This window comes from Poecilia formosa, unplaced genomic scaffold (genome assembly GCF_000485575.1).
Source record: "Poecilia formosa unplaced genomic scaffold, Poecilia_formosa-5.1.2 Scaffold220, whole genome shotgun sequence".
Classification (NCBI taxonomy): domain Eukaryota; kingdom Metazoa; phylum Chordata; class Actinopteri; order Cyprinodontiformes; family Poeciliidae; genus Poecilia; species Poecilia formosa.
The window spans coordinates 659,616-677,373 of record NW_006800159.1 but is presented as its reverse complement, the minus strand read 5'-3'; the positions used below and the strand labels follow the sequence as shown (position 1 = coordinate 677,373).

General features: G+C 40.9%; 2 protein-coding genes across 3 annotated transcripts; one reads left to right on the top strand and one right to left on the bottom strand.

Moving 5' to 3' along the window:
• The first annotated feature begins 182 nt into the window (after positions 1–182).
• On the top strand, positions 183–3,827 carry smim22 (small integral membrane protein 22). The gene is made up of 4 exons (XM_007568300.2): positions 183–292; positions 1,395–1,532; positions 2,046–2,116; positions 3,507–3,827. The coding sequence occupies exons 2-4, from the start codon at positions 1,403–1,405 to the stop codon at positions 3,552–3,554; spliced, it is 249 nt and encodes an 82-aa protein (XP_007568362.1). The 5' UTR covers positions 183–292; positions 1,395–1,402; the 3' UTR covers positions 3,555–3,827.
• Positions 3,828–7,339: 3,512 nt separating this feature from the next.
• On the bottom strand, positions 7,340–17,423 carry rogdi (rogdi atypical leucine zipper). 2 transcript variants are annotated; one of them, XM_007568298.2, is made up of 11 exons: positions 17,128–17,416; positions 15,573–15,644; positions 14,071–14,153; positions 12,261–12,315; positions 12,103–12,183; positions 11,122–11,217; positions 10,928–11,026; positions 10,435–10,548; positions 10,303–10,352; positions 9,514–9,640; positions 7,340–8,108 (listed from the first exon to the last, which is right to left on the bottom strand). In XM_007568298.2, exons 1-11 carry the CDS (start codon positions 17,200–17,202, stop codon positions 8,067–8,069), a joined length of 894 nt encoding a protein of 297 aa, XP_007568360.1. In that variant the 5' UTR covers positions 17,203–17,416; the 3' UTR covers positions 7,340–8,066. The 2 variants fall into 2 exon arrangements, with proteins under 2 accessions (XP_007568360.1, XP_007568361.1); XM_007568299.2 differs by lacking the exon at positions 9,514–9,640 and having other exon boundaries at positions 17,128–17,423.
• Between the last annotated feature and the right edge of the window lie 335 nt (positions 17,424–17,758).

Genomic DNA, 17,758 nt, shown 5'->3' with positions numbered 1-17,758 from the left:
AAGCCTATAAAAGTAAATGGAGTATTTAAATAAAAAGAAAAATAGGTAGAATATATACCATCTATAGCTGACTCCAAATGAGTCTCAGAAACATTTGTTTATATTTCTGTAAACAAATGCAAAGTGGTTCGACACAGTCATCCCGGAGCCCTGATCCTGCCACACCCACTCCTTTACCTACTCCTGTTTCAGTCAGGAGGGTGGAGCACCAACAGGTGCAACACTATAACAAAAGATCTTCGTACCCGGAAGAAAAAAAACAACCCGTAACAACAAGCGACTCTTCGTACAGGTAGGTTTGACTCTGGTTATTTCAATAAGACTATAAAGAATACGTTTGTATTTACTGAAGAAATTAATATTTAAAAAATAGTTCCGATCTTTCACTGCCAGCAGTCGGATGAATGATAATAACTTCCCCAAAGGTCAGTGCAGGACCCGCGGTGAAGCTAGGTTTAGGTCGGATGCTCCTCAGATATTCGCTCCGTGGTTCCCTGCGGTCAGTGGGGGGTTTCACACCGTGGACTGTTTCACAGAGGGCGGATATCTCGGCTCCGTGTTCTCGCTGCAGAAAGCGGAGGTTCCTTTATGGACCACCAACACATTTGCCCTCGGGAAAAATAAAAAAAATAAAAACAACAACCAGTAGCTTCCAGGTCATGAGCTCTATTGACCCCAAATCAATGCTGAATTGTGCTAATATACTATATTAATTAAAAACACCAATCTTTCATTACAGACATTCTGACGTCCTCAGCATTTCCCCAAAGATAAAGGCGTGATTCACTATACGGCCAGGTTTAAAGATTAAACTTTCCCTAGAATGCCAGAAGGTGTCATCCCTTCAATCCCCTTTTGCACCAATTCTAACTGCAACCTTGGCAGGCCGCTGTTGTACTCCTGACCCAAGCAGGACAAACCCACTATGACCAGAACTGTTGGCATTCACTGATAAAATGGACGAACATCCACTGGACATAGTGACCAGCACCTGAGCAGCACAGGAAGTTACTCTACATTTCCTTTAATTTCTAAAAGGGAAGAAAAAAATGTCTGTTTGATGTACAGTTGTGAAAAACAAACTTATGGTGTGAAAACAAAACCAAAGAAAGTTTGGTGGTGGAAATATCACATTGTGGGATGCCAACCACCTCCATTAACAGATTATTAGACTTTTACTAACCAATATGTTGGTATCTAAGCATCAGTACAAGTCACTGTTGATTTTTTCCCCCTTTTAAATAAAGACAATCAGATAATGTGATTTATTTATGTAGAACAGTTGGTGTTTTTACTCCAAGTCATCAGTCTGAACCTCATACTTGTCCATGCCTGGTTCTAAATAGTTCTTACAATAATCCACTTCTCTTGGTTCTGTGTTTTTCTGGGAGCAGACTGGGACATGGATCAGAAGAACATCCAGCAGGAGTTTGAGGACCAGTTCAGCGATGTGGTCTCCAGACTGCAGTCGAAGCAGATGTTCCAGTCTGACTGGGACATCGCTTCTTTTGCCATCTTCTTTATCTTCATTGGTAAGAAGTGTGGCGCTCAAAGCGGCAGCATGTTGGAGTTCAGTTTGGTTTATTAGTGTATTCAAAACAGTGGAAATGTGCAAAAATCAATGATAAAATATGCTTAGAATCAGATTTAGCTTAAGCTAGTTTCCATCAGTACAGCCAGAGCAGGTGATTTAACTACACACTCCAATATCATAATATCATAAGCATACTTTGAAAGTCTCCATAGTCAGTTACTCAGTACTCAAGTAGACTTTTTACCAAATACTTTTTTACTCTTACTCGAATCATTTCTTGGATGGCTACTTTCTACTTTTATTGAGTAAAAATGTTGAAGTAGTGCTTCTTTTACTTGAGTGTGATCTGCTCTACTGAGCTCTGCTAACATCGCAAAGGTTCAAATTATACCTCAACAGAAGTTTGGTTTCCAAAAACACACGTTGGAGGATTCCTTTCCATCTGTAAACCGGTTTTTGTACAAATACTGATGTCTGAACTCTTCCTGCTTCTTGTCACTGTTGTGCACAGGCGTGGTTCTCACGTTGGTCTTGCTGGTTCTCATCCGGTGCTGCTGCTGCGGCTGCTGTGACAATGAAAAGGTAAAAACTCTAAGGTTGAAATCAACAGCACTAATGATTCTGGAATGATGTAAGAGAAGCGCAAAAAAAGCTAATGTTGTAGTTATGTTACACACAGCAAGTATCTTAGGAATGATGAAGCATCATGGTGGCATGTGGGGCCCTGAATGAGAACCTGCTTAGGGCCCCACAAAAGGCTTGGGCCGGCCCTGGCTGGCTTAATGAAAACCTAATATTGACTTTCAGTCACGGATTTAAAAGTATAAATGTTTGTCCATGTGCTGTGCAGCAGTGGTGCAACTACACATTATTCAGGTGGATGCGAAAACATAAATCGGCGCCCCCCACCCCCCCAAGGGAAGGAACGTCAGGGTGAAGGAGCGATGCTCCCCCCTCCCCCGAGGCGACGCTACATGAAGTGTAAAACTCGCTACATGTACCTCGTTATGTGCAAGAGGTGAAGGAGCCCAATGTCATAATTGGCGCGTCGCCCCCTCCAGACGGGGTTTTGGCGCCCCCTCTGGTGCTGCGCCCCTATGCGTTGCATAGGCTGCATACCCACTTTTTGCGCCTCTGCTGTGCAGTATCTGCACCGGTTCTTGGTCTGGGCTCCTTGTGCTTGAGTTCCTCCATCAGGGCAGCGAGGCGGGGAGGAGACCGGTCCGGTTCTACTGGGGTTCTGGAAGCCCAGGTTGTTTCGGAAGCTGTCTCTCATCTTTTCTTGTTAAAGCTTCATAGATTCTCTACGGAGTTCTGGTCAAGCCACTTTTCTGATGTTACCATGGTGATTAAAGGAGGCATGTGGACTTTTAGTCTGTTAGACAGCTGGACTGACTTTGGAATTTGTTAAACCCAGTAGACCAGAACCAGCAGGTGACATGACACCCCAGATCACCTCTGACTGTGAAAACGTCACTCTGGACTTCATACAGTGAGGATTCTTTCTGGGACTAAAATAAATGCAAAATGTACTTTCATCTGATAAGAGGTCACATTTGTCACACTTTTTCCTTCCACAAAACTTTCCATTCATATTTTTGGATATAGCCGTCTGTAAACATTCAGCTTCTTTAGCAACAACCTATTCTGTCTTAACCCCCTCCCCCCACCCATGATTGTGTAAGTTATAGCTTCATAGTACTGTAAAAAAAAATAAAAAAATCATTTTGCATCTTTAAATCAATAAACCTGAATCTTAAGCTTTCAGCTGATAAAAAATAATAAAATGATCAGAAATGAATGCTTAAAATAGTTTCGCTCAAGCATTCTGCTGTTATTTAATAATCAGTTCATATTGCCATGTAACAGAACCTAATAAACTTTACAAATACTAACTCACTGACATATACCTGTACATGTGTGTGTTGCTGACAGAGGTATTGATTATGTTGTGTGTGTTCTTCCTGAACAGCCACGCAGAAGAAAGGTCGGCATAGAGAACTACGGCATGGACCCCTGAACGACCCGGTCGGACCGCAGGAGGCCCAGCAGAACCTTCTCATCCTCTTCCTGTGCCAAAACGCACACTGGAATCAAAACGCTTCAGAATATAATTCCTGCACAATGTTGTTTGCCCAAATGGAAAGTTAGCTCACGTGATCGTTTTTTCCCAGTCGCAGCTTTGTGGGTTTTGTTGCCAGGTTACCACTGGGAGACCTGTATATAGATTTGCTAAAATGATTCAAATGTAATTAAATGTTTTTACTGAGTAATAAAGCAGTTTAGTGTTTGGCTCTGTGTCCTCCTGTACTGTTCAGTCAGCAGTGAGTGTGTTGAGCTGCAGAGGAATCCAGCAGGTTTCTGTACAGCTGGAGTCGAGGCCAAACAGAAAACAGAGCAGAAAGGATTTCACTGTGGAGGAGTTTAATGGGACACACAGAGACGGAGCTGCAGTGGAATCTGACACTGTCACCACTTCCTGTGAGACTGATTCCTGCTGACCCAAACATCCAACCTTCCTCAGATGGTAGCAACCCAGAAAAACAGCACAACTACAGGAGATTCAATCTGGGCTTTTCAGAATTTAGTAAGTTGAAAATTAAATGTTGATTGGATTTAAATCACGAATTTTAAGTAAGTAAAGAACAGATGAGAAAAAGTCACAACTGTGTTTCTTTTGACCATATAATTTTGCAATTTGACATTTCAAAAGTAAATTTATTTGAAACACCCCAATTTCAAATGTTTCATTGTTGGTGTGTGTGTGTGTGTGTGTGTGTGTGTTTGTGTTTTTGTAGCCGTATCAAAATTGGTTTGTTTCACAAAACTGCAGTGAAAAGATTTTTTCCGCAACACATGAACCACATGACCAACAATTGGCAGAAACCACGAAGACGACGACAGGCAGTAGTAGGAGGATGACGGAGCGGCATGTTTATTAATGACTCATCGCGTGAAGAAACATATGGACAGGAACAGTCTGTGGTTCTAGGATTGCAGAGAACTCGAAGGGGAACCATTGTGAAACTGTGGAGAACCTTCTGCTGTGGCTGGCCTAACAAAATGACTTCAAGATCAGAGAGAGTTGAACCCAAACCAAACCTCTACTGGACGAGGCATATGGCTAAAGACAACAGTACCTCCATAGCCTTAGCCTGCCGTGAATGCTAAGGCTAGTTAGCATGGATACCGATGAGGGCGGATAATGTTTTCCTGGAATGTTGAGTTGTTTCTTCACCTTTATAACATTTAGCAGCATATACACAAATTGACTGAGAGCGCCAAGACCCTCCTCCTGGCTCTGATTGGTTGTTCTTGCCTGGAAGCGCTGCATCACTGCAGATGGCTGTGAGACCAGGGAGGAGGCAGAGGAGCTCGGGTTTTTTCACAGATTATAAATGTCATACCAAATTGTTATGACATGGTGACAGTTCTAACAAATATGCAAAAAACATGTTATTTAATAAAAGTGTGTGTGTCACACAGAATCCTAATATCCATTCAGAAAAGCAGAGCTCAAACGAGGTTCTTTTAGAGTTTTATTGCACAGAGGAATCTTTTCCACATTTCATTTTACAGGCAGCTTCTCAAAACAGATTAACACTTAGAGTGCTGAAATTATTTGTTCATGATTAGATTAATGTTCCACAGATTAACCACATGAGAAACATAATAAATACAAACACAGAGCGGACAGAAACAAACGACACAAATAGCTTAGAGCTGGGTTAAATCCAGAGAATGTGTGCAAAGCTGGAAGGAAAACTGTTTTCCTCCTGCTGCTGCTCCTGATGCTGTCTAGTCAGCAGACACTTTGGAGTTACAAACTTAACCTGAAGAAGAGCAGTGTCAGTGGATATGAATGACTTCAGCATGGACCAGAGTACCAGCTGGGTTCCCTGTGGGACGATCTTTGTAGCTTACATCTGATATAATAAAGCACCAAAAATATGAAGAAAAAAAAGACTTTTTAAGCATCAAAGAGTCTTGAAATAGAGATACACCAAACAGAGATTAATGGTCGATTCCCATTTTATAATTATTGTACAATTCAGACCTGCTGATATTTTAGCCAATATCTCCAGATCTATAATCAACATCTCTTCCTGCTATGAATCGTTTACTATTAGTTTTGGGAGCAGATGTGATGTCATTGCTTTACTGCAATGCAAACGTCACAGTGCAAAGAAATAGTCCTCTACATTCTCTATGAGGGCAGCCATATTGGATAAAGCCAGAATTCTATGACGGCATCTAGGGGCCAACATATTTAGACAAAAAAAATGGGTAACACTTTATTTGAAGGGGGTTGAATAAGACTGACATGACACTGTCATAAACATGACATAACACCCGTCATGAACATGAATAAGCCTTCATGAATATTTATGACTTTAAGCGTCGTTCGGTAAATTATGACACTTTTAATACAAAGTCGACATTATTCACAATTAATGACAACTTGACATTAACCAAGAAATCATTACTGTTTAAACTTTACCTTTAATAACATAAAGTTACCTAATTTTTAAAGTGCAATCAGTAATACTTTTATAACAAATTTATATCAGTAATGATTTCTTGGTTAATGTCAAGTAGTCATAACAGACATTTTGAATAATGTCAACTTTGTATTAAAAGTGTCATAATTTACCGAATGATGCTTTATGACAACAGTCATAAATATTCATGAAGGCTTATTCATGTTCATGACAGGTGTTCTGTCATGTTTATGACAGTGTCATGACAGTCTTATTCACCCCCCTTCAAATAAAGTGTTACCAAAAAATGAGTAGTAAATTTATGGCAAAAAAAAACAAAACAAATCCACTAAAATCTCAAACTTTTTAGAAAAGCAAGTACATTTCTGAGTTTGAAATGTTAAATATTTGCTTTCAAGAACTCTGAAATTTTCTATTTTTCAAATTTTCTAGAAAATTTTGGAGATTAATGTAAAAATCTCTGAATTTTTTGTCAGAAATGTATTCCTCTTCCTCCCCGTCTCCATCGGCTGTAAGGCGACGCTGCAGCGAGGATTCTCCTTTTTCTTAAACAGGAGCTGCATCTTTCCGGTACAGAGAGAATGCGCGGCTATGTCATCAGTTAGCATGATGAACGCCGTTAGCATTACAAACTCTCTAAAAATCTGTAACATTTAACGAGGTTTCATTTAAAAATAAAGGCTGCAGATATTTTTGTGGCAGAGCTTCCAGATCTGCTGAATCTGAATTCAGGCTGATGGTGAGTCTACCAGGATCATACCAGTTGAAACCAGCACTCTAAGGCAGGGGTGTCCAAACTGTAGCCCCGGGTCCATTTGTGGCCATTGGACTAATTTTGGTGGGTGATTCAGATGGAGACTTTTAATTTGTCATCAGTGAAAATTTATAATTTTCTTACAGTGAAAAATGTAAGAAAATTATAAATTTTCTTACATTTATAATTCATGAATTTTGTAAGAAAATTTAAGAAAATTTCATAAATTTTCTTACTAAAAAAAACAGCCAACAGAATGTTGGCTGTTTTTTTTTTAATCAGAAGAACCACATGTCCCCAGAGACTATCACTGAAAGGCCAACTTTATTTTTTTTAATCTAATTTATTAATCTTGGCTACATATAGCTAGTGTTTTGAGAGAAATGGACTGAAATCCGGAGGATAAGTCTGTTCAATTGAGCCTGAACAAATTTAAACACTAATTGCTTTTTCTTTTAACTCAGCAAACATAAAAACTCTTTTAAGTTTTTGATCTACAATGAATAACATCTCTTTCCTATCAAAATAAATGCATAATAAAATCAGACAATTTTATTAGCTTGATTTAATTGTGTGTGTGGGTTTTTTTTTTACCATAAAGTTTGGACACCCTCGCTCTAAGGACGCTGATATGACTGACACAAAAAAAACATATAAACTATCCGTTTAAATGGGCCCTGTTCACTGACTGGAAAACATTTCAACTGGTTAGTCACTGGTCTGGCCTTAGCAAGCTAATAATAATAACAACAACAACAACAACAACAACAGGCTCAGGGTCACCAGATTTCAGTGTTTCTGTAACTTGTAGACATTAGAAGGAGCCTAGCAGTCAGCTGAGTAAATCCCAGAGAACAACTGAGGTGTTGGAGGGAGGAAAACAGAAACTAGCTAAATTTAAAGAAATCAAAGGAAATTTGGGGTTTTCAGGATGAACCTGAAAACACTTTGATGCTCAGTCCTTCCATCCCGATTGCAAACATTAGAGTTCTACATGATGAAATAATTTAAATAATAATCACATTCATTCATTGAAAGATTCAAGTTTGTATCATGAGTTGCCATACACACCCACACACACGTATGAGAGAAATAAAGGTCAGCTGGCCTAACTCCATTACGGTCTATAATATTGGTATCTGGTGGTGTGTGGCTGCTTTCAGCTCGTGGAGCAACACTTTGACAGACTGCATGATAAATACATAGAAAAATAAGAGCTTTCCAGCGTTTCCCTTAGACTTGATTGGTTAGTTTGGTTTGTGGAGGACGGGCTGGATCAGAACGGCCTGTAGTTCCAGAAGCTGGAGAAGACGGAGATCTGGAGGGAAGAGAGGAGAGAAGATCCGGTTAGTGACTGGGTCAGAACCGACAGAGACGTGACAGATCCAGAACATACACCGATCCAGAACATACACCGATCCAGAACATACACCGATCCAGAACACACACCGGCCCGTTAGTGACCTCCAGAAATGCTGCTTCAGGGATGAGACTCTTCAGTCAGGTCGTCACTGGAGGAACTACTATTTTGGATTAATTTTAAATGCTTTGAGGCAACATTAGACATGAATTCTTACTGTTTGAATCAAACCAGTTAAAATCAAAGAACAGTTCAAAGCTCCTCATTCTAGGACCTGATAGGGATCAGTTTATATGAAACCTGGCAGTTTGTTTCATTTTTCTCCAGACTGTATCAAGATCATGAATGTGAGAAATGAAGAAAAGTCTGAATTGAACTGGAAACAGCAAACTAAAGGTGTCTTCACATGTGACAGTCCGGTAGACTCGGCTCAACATTTGTTCCATTTCCAGCTGCTGTGGTTCTCAAACCAACCAAACCCTTTGAGAAACCTGTTCTCCTCCCCGCCTGTGGGGGAGCTGCACCAAGAACCACAGACGGAAACGACACAAAAACCTCTGAAGAAGACGCTGAGCACAACTTCCTTCTTCATGAAATGCAAACGGAAATGGAGTGGTATCAGATTTTAGCAGTTGGAGGATTTCTCTTTAATGTTTGGCAAAACACCACGTGTCATTTCTCCTTCTAGAGCCAGACTAACGTGTTTGTTTTGTTTGTAATTACCCAGAATGCCCTGCACTGTAGCCTACTTCCTGCTTTTGGAGCCGCCTCCGGGCCACTTGCCGTTCACATATGCATTGGAAACGCATCAGAGTTCACTTCAACTGAGCCGAGACAGAGGTTTGATTAGTCATTCACAGCTTCCCAAGCGAAGCAGACTTTCTAGACAAACTGACTGGAGTCGGATTGAAGCGGACTGAACAGAGCTGGTGTGAACGCACCCAAAGAGATATTAGTACTGATTTGTGTTTGTTGTTGCTTTTTGGTAATACAAGCAGAAGAGGCTCTAGATTCGACATAGAGGAGTGTTAACCATTAAATGTGATGTCATTCCTCCACAGTGGAGTCTTATTATCCATTATCATTGCCGTCCTGCAGAGTTTGGAGCAGGAACAGAGATATTGGTCTTCATAATTCTGCTTGGTCTGGATCTTTGACACTTCACTCAGAACTTCCCACAGAAACTACCAGCTGGACCCCACTGTTCACCACACATTGACCCATCAAACATTGAGTCATTTAAAGCAGCTCAGTGGAATAAACTCTTGAGTTTTCATCTAAAAACAAACGCAGCAAGAAAACAAGCACAGCCTTGTAAGAAATGGCTCTGCTTCAGGCTGAGGCCCTGGTGATGCCGGCCCACCTTGTCCTTGAGTTGCTGACAGAGCTGCAGGGAGATGGTGAAGAACACCAGCGTGTCGCTGAGCCACGGCACCACACACTCCACCTTGTGAACGTGGCTCACCTCGAAGCGGTTGTTGTTGAGCTCACTGTGGAAGACAGTGTTAATGAAACACACAACCTACAGCGGCTGACATGCTGGGTCAGCACCGTTTACTCTCTTCACTCAGGACTGAATCTCAGTCTAATTCAGTTTCCTGAGAACTCAGCTGGATGTTCATCCAGCAGCTGCTTAGACAGTCACATGACTTTAAACACCTCAAAAAACAACAACAAAAAACCAATCAGGTTCTCAGTCCAACGCTTCTAAGAATGGCTTTAAATGGCATAATGGAGAGGCGTTGTCATGATGACAGGCCGAAGGCAGGGTCAGAAAGAGTAGGAGCTTCTTAAAGAGACAGAGGCCCAATTTCAAGGCTTTATACTGCAAAATCAAATTTCTTATAAGTCATATTTGATATTAACAGCAGAATAATTACTTAACTGTGCTATAAAACAGCTCTACGTTCCTAGAAAATATATAACACTGCCCTTTTTTCTCTATTTATTTGAGCTCGGTAAGCTGCTGTTTGCAGCTCAGTTCTGACTTAAAGCTGAACTCTCCTGGTTTGGTTTTCAATTTGTGGCCAAAGTAATTACACCATAGCCTGCCCAGCTTAATAAGCTGGGCAGGCTTTTTTTTTTTTTATTCATTGATGCTCAATGAATAAAAACAATGACCAGCTCAGACTGAACTGGAAATCAAACTTACAACATCGCTCCTGGGTTGTGCAACACAGAGCTTCCTGTTGGCTTGAAGTTCTAGGGAAGACAGGAGGGAAAGCAGTGAGAGAGCAGCCGGATGAGCAGCAGGGAGGTCCACTGCAGGGTCACAGGGTCTGACCTTGGTGGTGTTGGGAGGGAGCACATGTAGCTGGTAGACGGTCAGACACAGCTTGCTTAAATTGATGTAAAAGTTCACCATCACGTCGCCAGGCATAGGGGGAGTGAACATTTTCTGGAGTTCAAATGACAGAAAATGGTGTGAGGCAACAGGAAGCTGCAGAAACGATGGCGTCACACACCCTGGACCGGTACACACACTCACTACAACCAGAACCATCAGTGTTTTCTACTGGAATCTGATGAAACGGGACGATATGCAGTAACGCAGAACCAGAACAATCAGATTAAATCCCACTCAGCTGGATTCTATTCACTGATTAGGTCACTTCTGAACTAAACTGCTCCGACTGGACTTACAGCTTTCACAGCTGTGCAAAAATTTTTGTAGGTCCGTCACATAAAATCCCAATAAAACACACACAATGAGCCGCTCTGCTTGAAATGTGAAAAGTTTCCAGGTGTGGTTAGAGCCTTAGAAATGCTGGCCGAACCATCAGACCGCTGGTGGCGAGTTCTGGAAGAGTCAACGATGCCGGAGTGGTGAGGCGGTTTCGAGCTCGCGTCAGCTGCAGCATCACGGCGTCCATGAGCTGCAGAGTGAACAGAGCCGTCCGGTCGTTATGACTACTGCCGTCAGCCACGTCCAGCTGTGCACCGAGGTGCCACCGAGTTCAGAGATACTGACCTTGTTGACCTCGGCGCCCGTCTTGAACTGGTAGGTGTCGTCGCGGCTGCTCAGAAGCAGCAGAGCCTGGTTCACGTGGTTCCTGGCGTCCTGGATCTGATGGATCATGGAGAACCGAGCAGTCAGACTTTACCCACGTCTGTCTCAACCTCCAGCTGGTCTTTTCATCACGTTACATGCTCAAGGTACATTTTCACTTCACAGTTTCTTATCTGCCCTGCAAAATCGCCAAATCTTATTAAGTGTTTTTCATGTAGTTTCTAGTGCAAAATATGTTAGTAAACTTGAAATAAGGCAGAAATAACTTACAAGTAATTTTGCAACAAGATATAGGAGGTTGGAATTTAAAAAAAATAAATAGAGGCGGGGGGGCAAATGTTACCATTTAGCATCATACGTGCTTTCATCTCACAGGTTCGACTTTCAAGAGACGTCATGAAACAGGAAGTTAAATTAGAACGGGGCTTAGGGATTGGTCAAAATTGTACGGTGTTGCAGTGATCGGACAGAAAATGAGACAATACAGAAAACATTCAGGTGACTGGTCAGATTTGCGGAGGAGCTGTGAACATAGCAAGGAGGTGGAAAAAATTTGCACATGCTGAGTGAATTTGCATCAATGGTTGCAACTGCAACTTCCTGTAAGGACTGGTTAACCACCAATGACTTGTCAAGGTGTGTATTTTTAATGTGGGATTTCCCCCAGTGAATACATTTAATTAAACTCCAGATTATTTTATACTTTTTAGTGTGATAAAAAGCCTCAAGGAAACTTCAACTGCTGTAGACAGATAATTGTAGGTTATCGTTGTGTTAGTAGAATTGAAATAGTAAAATAATAACACAGTTATGTTGTTAAAATTGTTTCCAAGAGCATGACTCTGTGAAACAACTAACATCTTGTTGAAGGAAATGATCTTTGCTGCCTCTGAGCCTTTCTGTCAGCTGAACGTGTTGAAGTGATGGGGCGTGGCGCGGTACCTGCTGCAGCTTCCACTGTTTGTCCTCTCTGAACTGAAAGTGCAGGACTTGGCTGCTCTTGGCAACCTTCAGGTTTATGTCCTGCAGAGCAAAGGTCAGCATTAAAAGATGTTATTCAGCTTCAATCAGCGTTTCAGGAAGCAAACTCCGTTACTCACCGCCTGAGTCAGAGCCTCTCCCTGCAGAGTCAGCACCCCCTTCACCTGATCCATGCTGCAAACACACAAGCAAGAGGTCAGCCTTTCACAAGCGTTACCATGACGACACGCAGAGCAATGCAAACTGGGACGCTCCAGGAACAAGTCGACTTCCAACATATCCAATGTTGTGAAACAGCATCCAAACACTTTGACCCATTTTTGTCCCATTAAAATGGACATTAAAATGTTAATGGATTCTCAGCCCCAATAACAAAAAACGTATTTGAATGAAAAAACCAAACAACATAAAGCCAAAGTGGAAATAAATACTGCATTCAACCAAAAGAGTGCAGATTATGAAGTCTGTATACTATATTGGGCTTCAGTAATCACTAGATTTAAATAAAGAAGATGGGCTCATCTGACTACCTAATGCTGTACTACACGACTTTTTGTCCCCGTTTTCCCCTTACGATAATCTTAGATTGTTGGTCGATCTAAGATTGCTGCTGGTGATTTTGTAACCGATCATCCTGCAGTGTGTGGTGTGTTACCACACAGTGTGTGGTGTGTTACCACACACTGCAGATCGTGGTGGCCGCTCCGATCTAAGGGGTTTTCCTCGACTGGGAGCTTAATGCAGCCTGCTGAATGTGACAGGTAGCCAATCAGAAAGAGCGGATTCTTCTCTGTGCTTTCTGAAGGTAAATAACGAGGGGAATCCCAAACACCTGACACAGCGCAACCCAAAATCCAGCGGATATTGGAGATGATATGTGGAAACAACATTAATGTTTATTCAACATTTCGTGCAAAGAATATAGAAATGACCAGAGGAGGAGTTGGAGCCAAATTGCTACCGCAGTTGATAAACCCGGTAACTTTTCAGCTGTTCTTCGTTGACGTGACATAAATAGGTTACAATAATTTTCATTCAGTCAGGACTTTACGCTGACTCTAGCCACATGCATCACAGGTAGATTTTAGTAAAGCATTGATTAATGCCTGATTTTAAAATTAATCAGACATTAATCTGATTAATGCCTGATTAATCAGATTAATTAATCTGATTAATCAGATTAATTAATCTGTCCATGTTATTTTGTCCAAAATAACATGGACACATTATTTTGTGTCCATGTGGCTGGACACCACACGGCACAATCGAACCTGATTGAACCGTTATACCTAGGATTTCTGTCGGCTAATGTGTCTCTCAGGTTTTGAAAATGGGCCGACAGTCGGCCGACAACTCGTGTTGTGTGCGCTGGACATTACACAAAGGAAATGAGGAAGGGAGGGTCAGTGGAGAGCACCGGAGTTGAGCCCTTTTTCATTCAGTGTCATCAACAGAAAGAAAAAAGGCAGGAAGAGATGATAAAGGCGATAATTAAAATGAGATCGATAGGTTTAATTTATCGTGCAATTGATTTATCGTTTATCGCGACCGGCCTAGTATGAACACTTTTGCACTGTGAAGCACTAAATCAACTTAAGGGCAGATTTCAGAGAAATAAAGAAAGACGACAACAGAGGCAGTAAAGACATATTCACGGTCAAAGTTGAATTATTTTAGAGCCCTGGCTGTTTTAGATTGGCTGAATCTTTGTGTCATAAATGGACAAAACTAGCTCAGTTTAAGTAGCTGACATTATTTGAGGTAAGGACACACACAGAGGCAGACCGTCACTTCATCACACAGAAAGCCACTGTTACCTAACAAACATTGTCTGCTTATTGTAAACTACAGCTGACCAAGTGGAAGGCCGTGTAACAGTAGACCAGCTGCATGGCTCAAAACAAACAGGTGGGGCTTTGGAAAGCTTACGTTGAGCTGCCCAGGATGAAGTTCTCCTGCTTCTGCTGACTCTCCAGGCCCGGAGTGGGCATGGAGAAACGTCTGGACGCCTCCTGTTAACAAGAACCAACAAACATTTGAGTCAGCAGACCAACTGGATGACTCTGTCCTAGAGGTGGGACTCCAACATGAGGGGTACCACAGGGCTTAGTGTTGGGGCTTATTCTCTTGATTTTACACATTTCTTCTCCAGACCGTTTTCTTATGCGTCATATCGTTTCTGTACTGATTATATTCAGCTCCAATGTTTTTTTTAAGCCAAACGTTGTCCTTTTTGATGGACTGCTTTTTTAGTATTTCAGTTCTGTGTCAACTTCTTGCAAGTGAATTCTGATGAGGTAGAAACTCAAAATTTTGCCACTGAAAATCAAATAAATATAGTTCCCAAGATAAATAATAAGAATTAATTTTAAAATTGCAGTCTCTTAGACTTTTAGAGCCTTATGTGGTCAAACCCAAACCCATCTCCTTGACCTTCTACATACTCTTGCAGTCTAATTTCTTCCAGTCAAAGTCTGTTAATGGTTCCATAAACACATTTTGAGACAAGAGAGAATGTATTTTAGAGTGGTAACCCCCAGATTTTGTAATGTGTTGCCACCAAGAACCATCTTGATTCTGTGGATACAGCTGATAAATGCATTCAGAGTGGAGTTTTACTAGTTTTATGTTGTATGATGTTAATCTTATCTTTTGAGTTCTTTTACACTTTTTTGCATTGTAAAGGCCTTTTTGATATTTGACCAGTAAAAGTTGCTGTATAAATAAATATTTACTTATTTATAAGTAATAAATCTTTCTGCCTAAAGCCTGTGATCTTTCTCATCCTTAACCAAACATCCATTATATTCTTCTGCAGGAGTTTGCTCCTTCCTGTACAGATCCTTACCGTCTCTAATCTAAGTTGCTTCAGTATACTCCTGATTAAATTCCTCCCTGTCTTACTCACTAAAGGCTATGTTTTCTTGTTTAGAAGTTCCTTCATGTCACCAGTGACATTGGGCGTATTATTGGGGAAGTGCTGAGCTAGTGTTGTCCACACAGAACCTTGTATTGTCATTCCCACACTCACTCATATCCCTGATGTCCTCCCCCTGGCTGGCACAGTGCATCCCAATCTGTTGCCTCAAAGCTCAACAGTCTTAAGGTTTCTTCAGTTTTCTGTGATCATTTTCTTCAAGTTCTTTTTTTTAACCATATTACTTCTGAACAAGGGGTTATGATGTTAGCATTCTTAATAACAAATATATTAATATTTACCCATCCTAAATATTATAGACCAAAAGTTTTCATATAATCCTTTATAATAAAAAGATTTCATTCCTCTTTCAAGCACTTAAAGAGAAATAAAATATGCTTGGAGTTGAAATGGTTAAAAAATGGAGTTCTTTGTTATTCTTATTGATATTTTCTCAGTTTCTTGATAAGTTCCTGAAATTGTTTTATTGCTTGGCACTAAACTCAACTCCTACCTTGAGGATCTCCTGAAGCTGCTTCAGGACAGCATGTACTTCTTCTTTCAGCAGCCAGTTAAACTCCTCCTCCTGCAGAGAAGAGAAAAATACTGAATCCCTATAAGATTAATACAAGCACCTGGGAGTTACTTACAGATTGGAGAAGTACCTTGACTTTTTTTTTTCACATTTTGCCATATTTCAATTGCAAACCTCAATGTGTTTTATCAGATTTTCATTTTCATTTAGGTTTTAAAACAAATTCCCAGGCCTTGCAGCTCTGTTCAATTCATCATCTATACATTTTGAAAAGGATGAGCCAATCGGAGGCCTTCCAGGAAAACAATCACTGCCCATCATCCAGAACATGTCATCTCTATGGTAACACATGGTGGTACCCAGACCAGCTTGTGGGGGGATGAGTTGTTTTTTTTTTCAGACTTGGGGGTAGGGGGAAGTCAGAAAACTTGAGACTGTGGTCAGAGTTCACCTTCCAGCAGGACAATGACCCTGTTAGAATGTTGGCATGGTCAAGTCAATGTCCAGAATTAAATCCAACTTGGAATCTGTGCAAACCCTGAGAAGTGATGCTCACAAATGCTCTCCATTGGATCTCTTGAATTTTTAATTTAAACATTTAAGCCTTTTTATATACAATATCACAAAGCTAAAATTTAATTTATTTTAAAATAAGAAAATACACCATCTATTGCCTAAGATCCAGTAACCATGCAGTCCTTTAGTGAAAGCTTGATCATTTGTAGCAAAAGGATTCATCAGCAGCTAGAACAAGACTTCTAACATGTGAAAAGCTCAGTTTGTTCCACTTGGTAGCTTAGGTCTTTCTGTTCAGTGTTGGGGTTTTTTTTCGATTAAAACAACTGGATAGCACAAAATGTAATTTAGAAGTAAAAAAATAACAATAAAAAAACAATTTGAACTGTGAGAAGAAAAGTTGTTCTATACATGTTAAATGTAACCTATTTTTGTACAGTTTTGGCTTAATTGTTATTCTTTCAGCAAATGACCTTTCTCGAGTCTGCATTTTCCAATTCACTATTAGTCAATAAAGATAATGACTTTATCAAAAATCGATTCATCACGTAATTTCGATCATTCCTTTCAGCCCTAGGTAAGATGTGGAATAGTTCCGTTGGTGGGAATAGTTTTACAAGACACTGTGGACCCAAAGAAACAAACTGGTTCCCCCTTTCAGTGCGGCATGTTTTGCTTTAAGCTGAGGTTAAATTGACACATTGAGCAATGATTTAATAAAAGCCAGACATCTTAGCTATGCATTGATGTATTTTGGACCCATTGGTCTCAGTTACTGGCCTCCATGTTCAGTGATGCTCTCTATCACACCGGGCCTTCTGTCTAACGGCGGTGACAGCGCGAGCTCCTGCTGCCCTCGCGCCTCACCAACATTTAGGATGGTATCGTGTTGCTGTGACCAGGAACTGAACAGTAAAATGTCCCAAAAGCGACAGGCTATAGGCTGGGTAAGGATGAGACAGCTAGCTGTGTGTTTCTGCAGGTAGTCCCTGTGTGTCTCCCGGTCGGAGGAGCTTACCAGCACGGCTCTTTCCACCTGACTGGCCGCGGACATCTTCGGCAGCTCGGACAGGGACCTCTGAGGATGCAGCATTTTCTGCGACCAAGAGACAAACCCTGGTTGAGGAGTTTAGCAAGATAGTCTTTTCTCTGGGATCGCTGTGGGTTTTTTTTTTAATTTGTGCAGCCCACTAGCTTAGCGGAGGATGTGTTGCGTTCGATACAGTCGAAAATGATATTGCCAATGACAGGAAAAAAATTATCTTCTTAAAATAAACGTAAAAAATAAGCCCTCTGTGACAGACAGTAACCACTGCGAAATAACTATTAACTGGCTTTCATCAAAATGCTAAACATACGTGTAACTTTAAAGACAACTGAAAGCAGGACGTTTGAGGGATCTGTTGTTTTGTGTGTGTGTGCAGGTAATCGTTTTTCTCTGTCCTATTTGTCTTAAAAATATGAGCATTTTGATATTTAAGTTGTCTGTAAACACTCTTCTCGAGCTGATAGAGTTTAAAAATTCATATCGCCCCCAAAACTTCCCCAAAAGACAAAAATGTTATACTTTACGAGGCGCATTAAACGCAACATTCCCTTGGTCACACACTTGCTATTAAGATGTCCCCACCCACTAAGCCTTATATGGT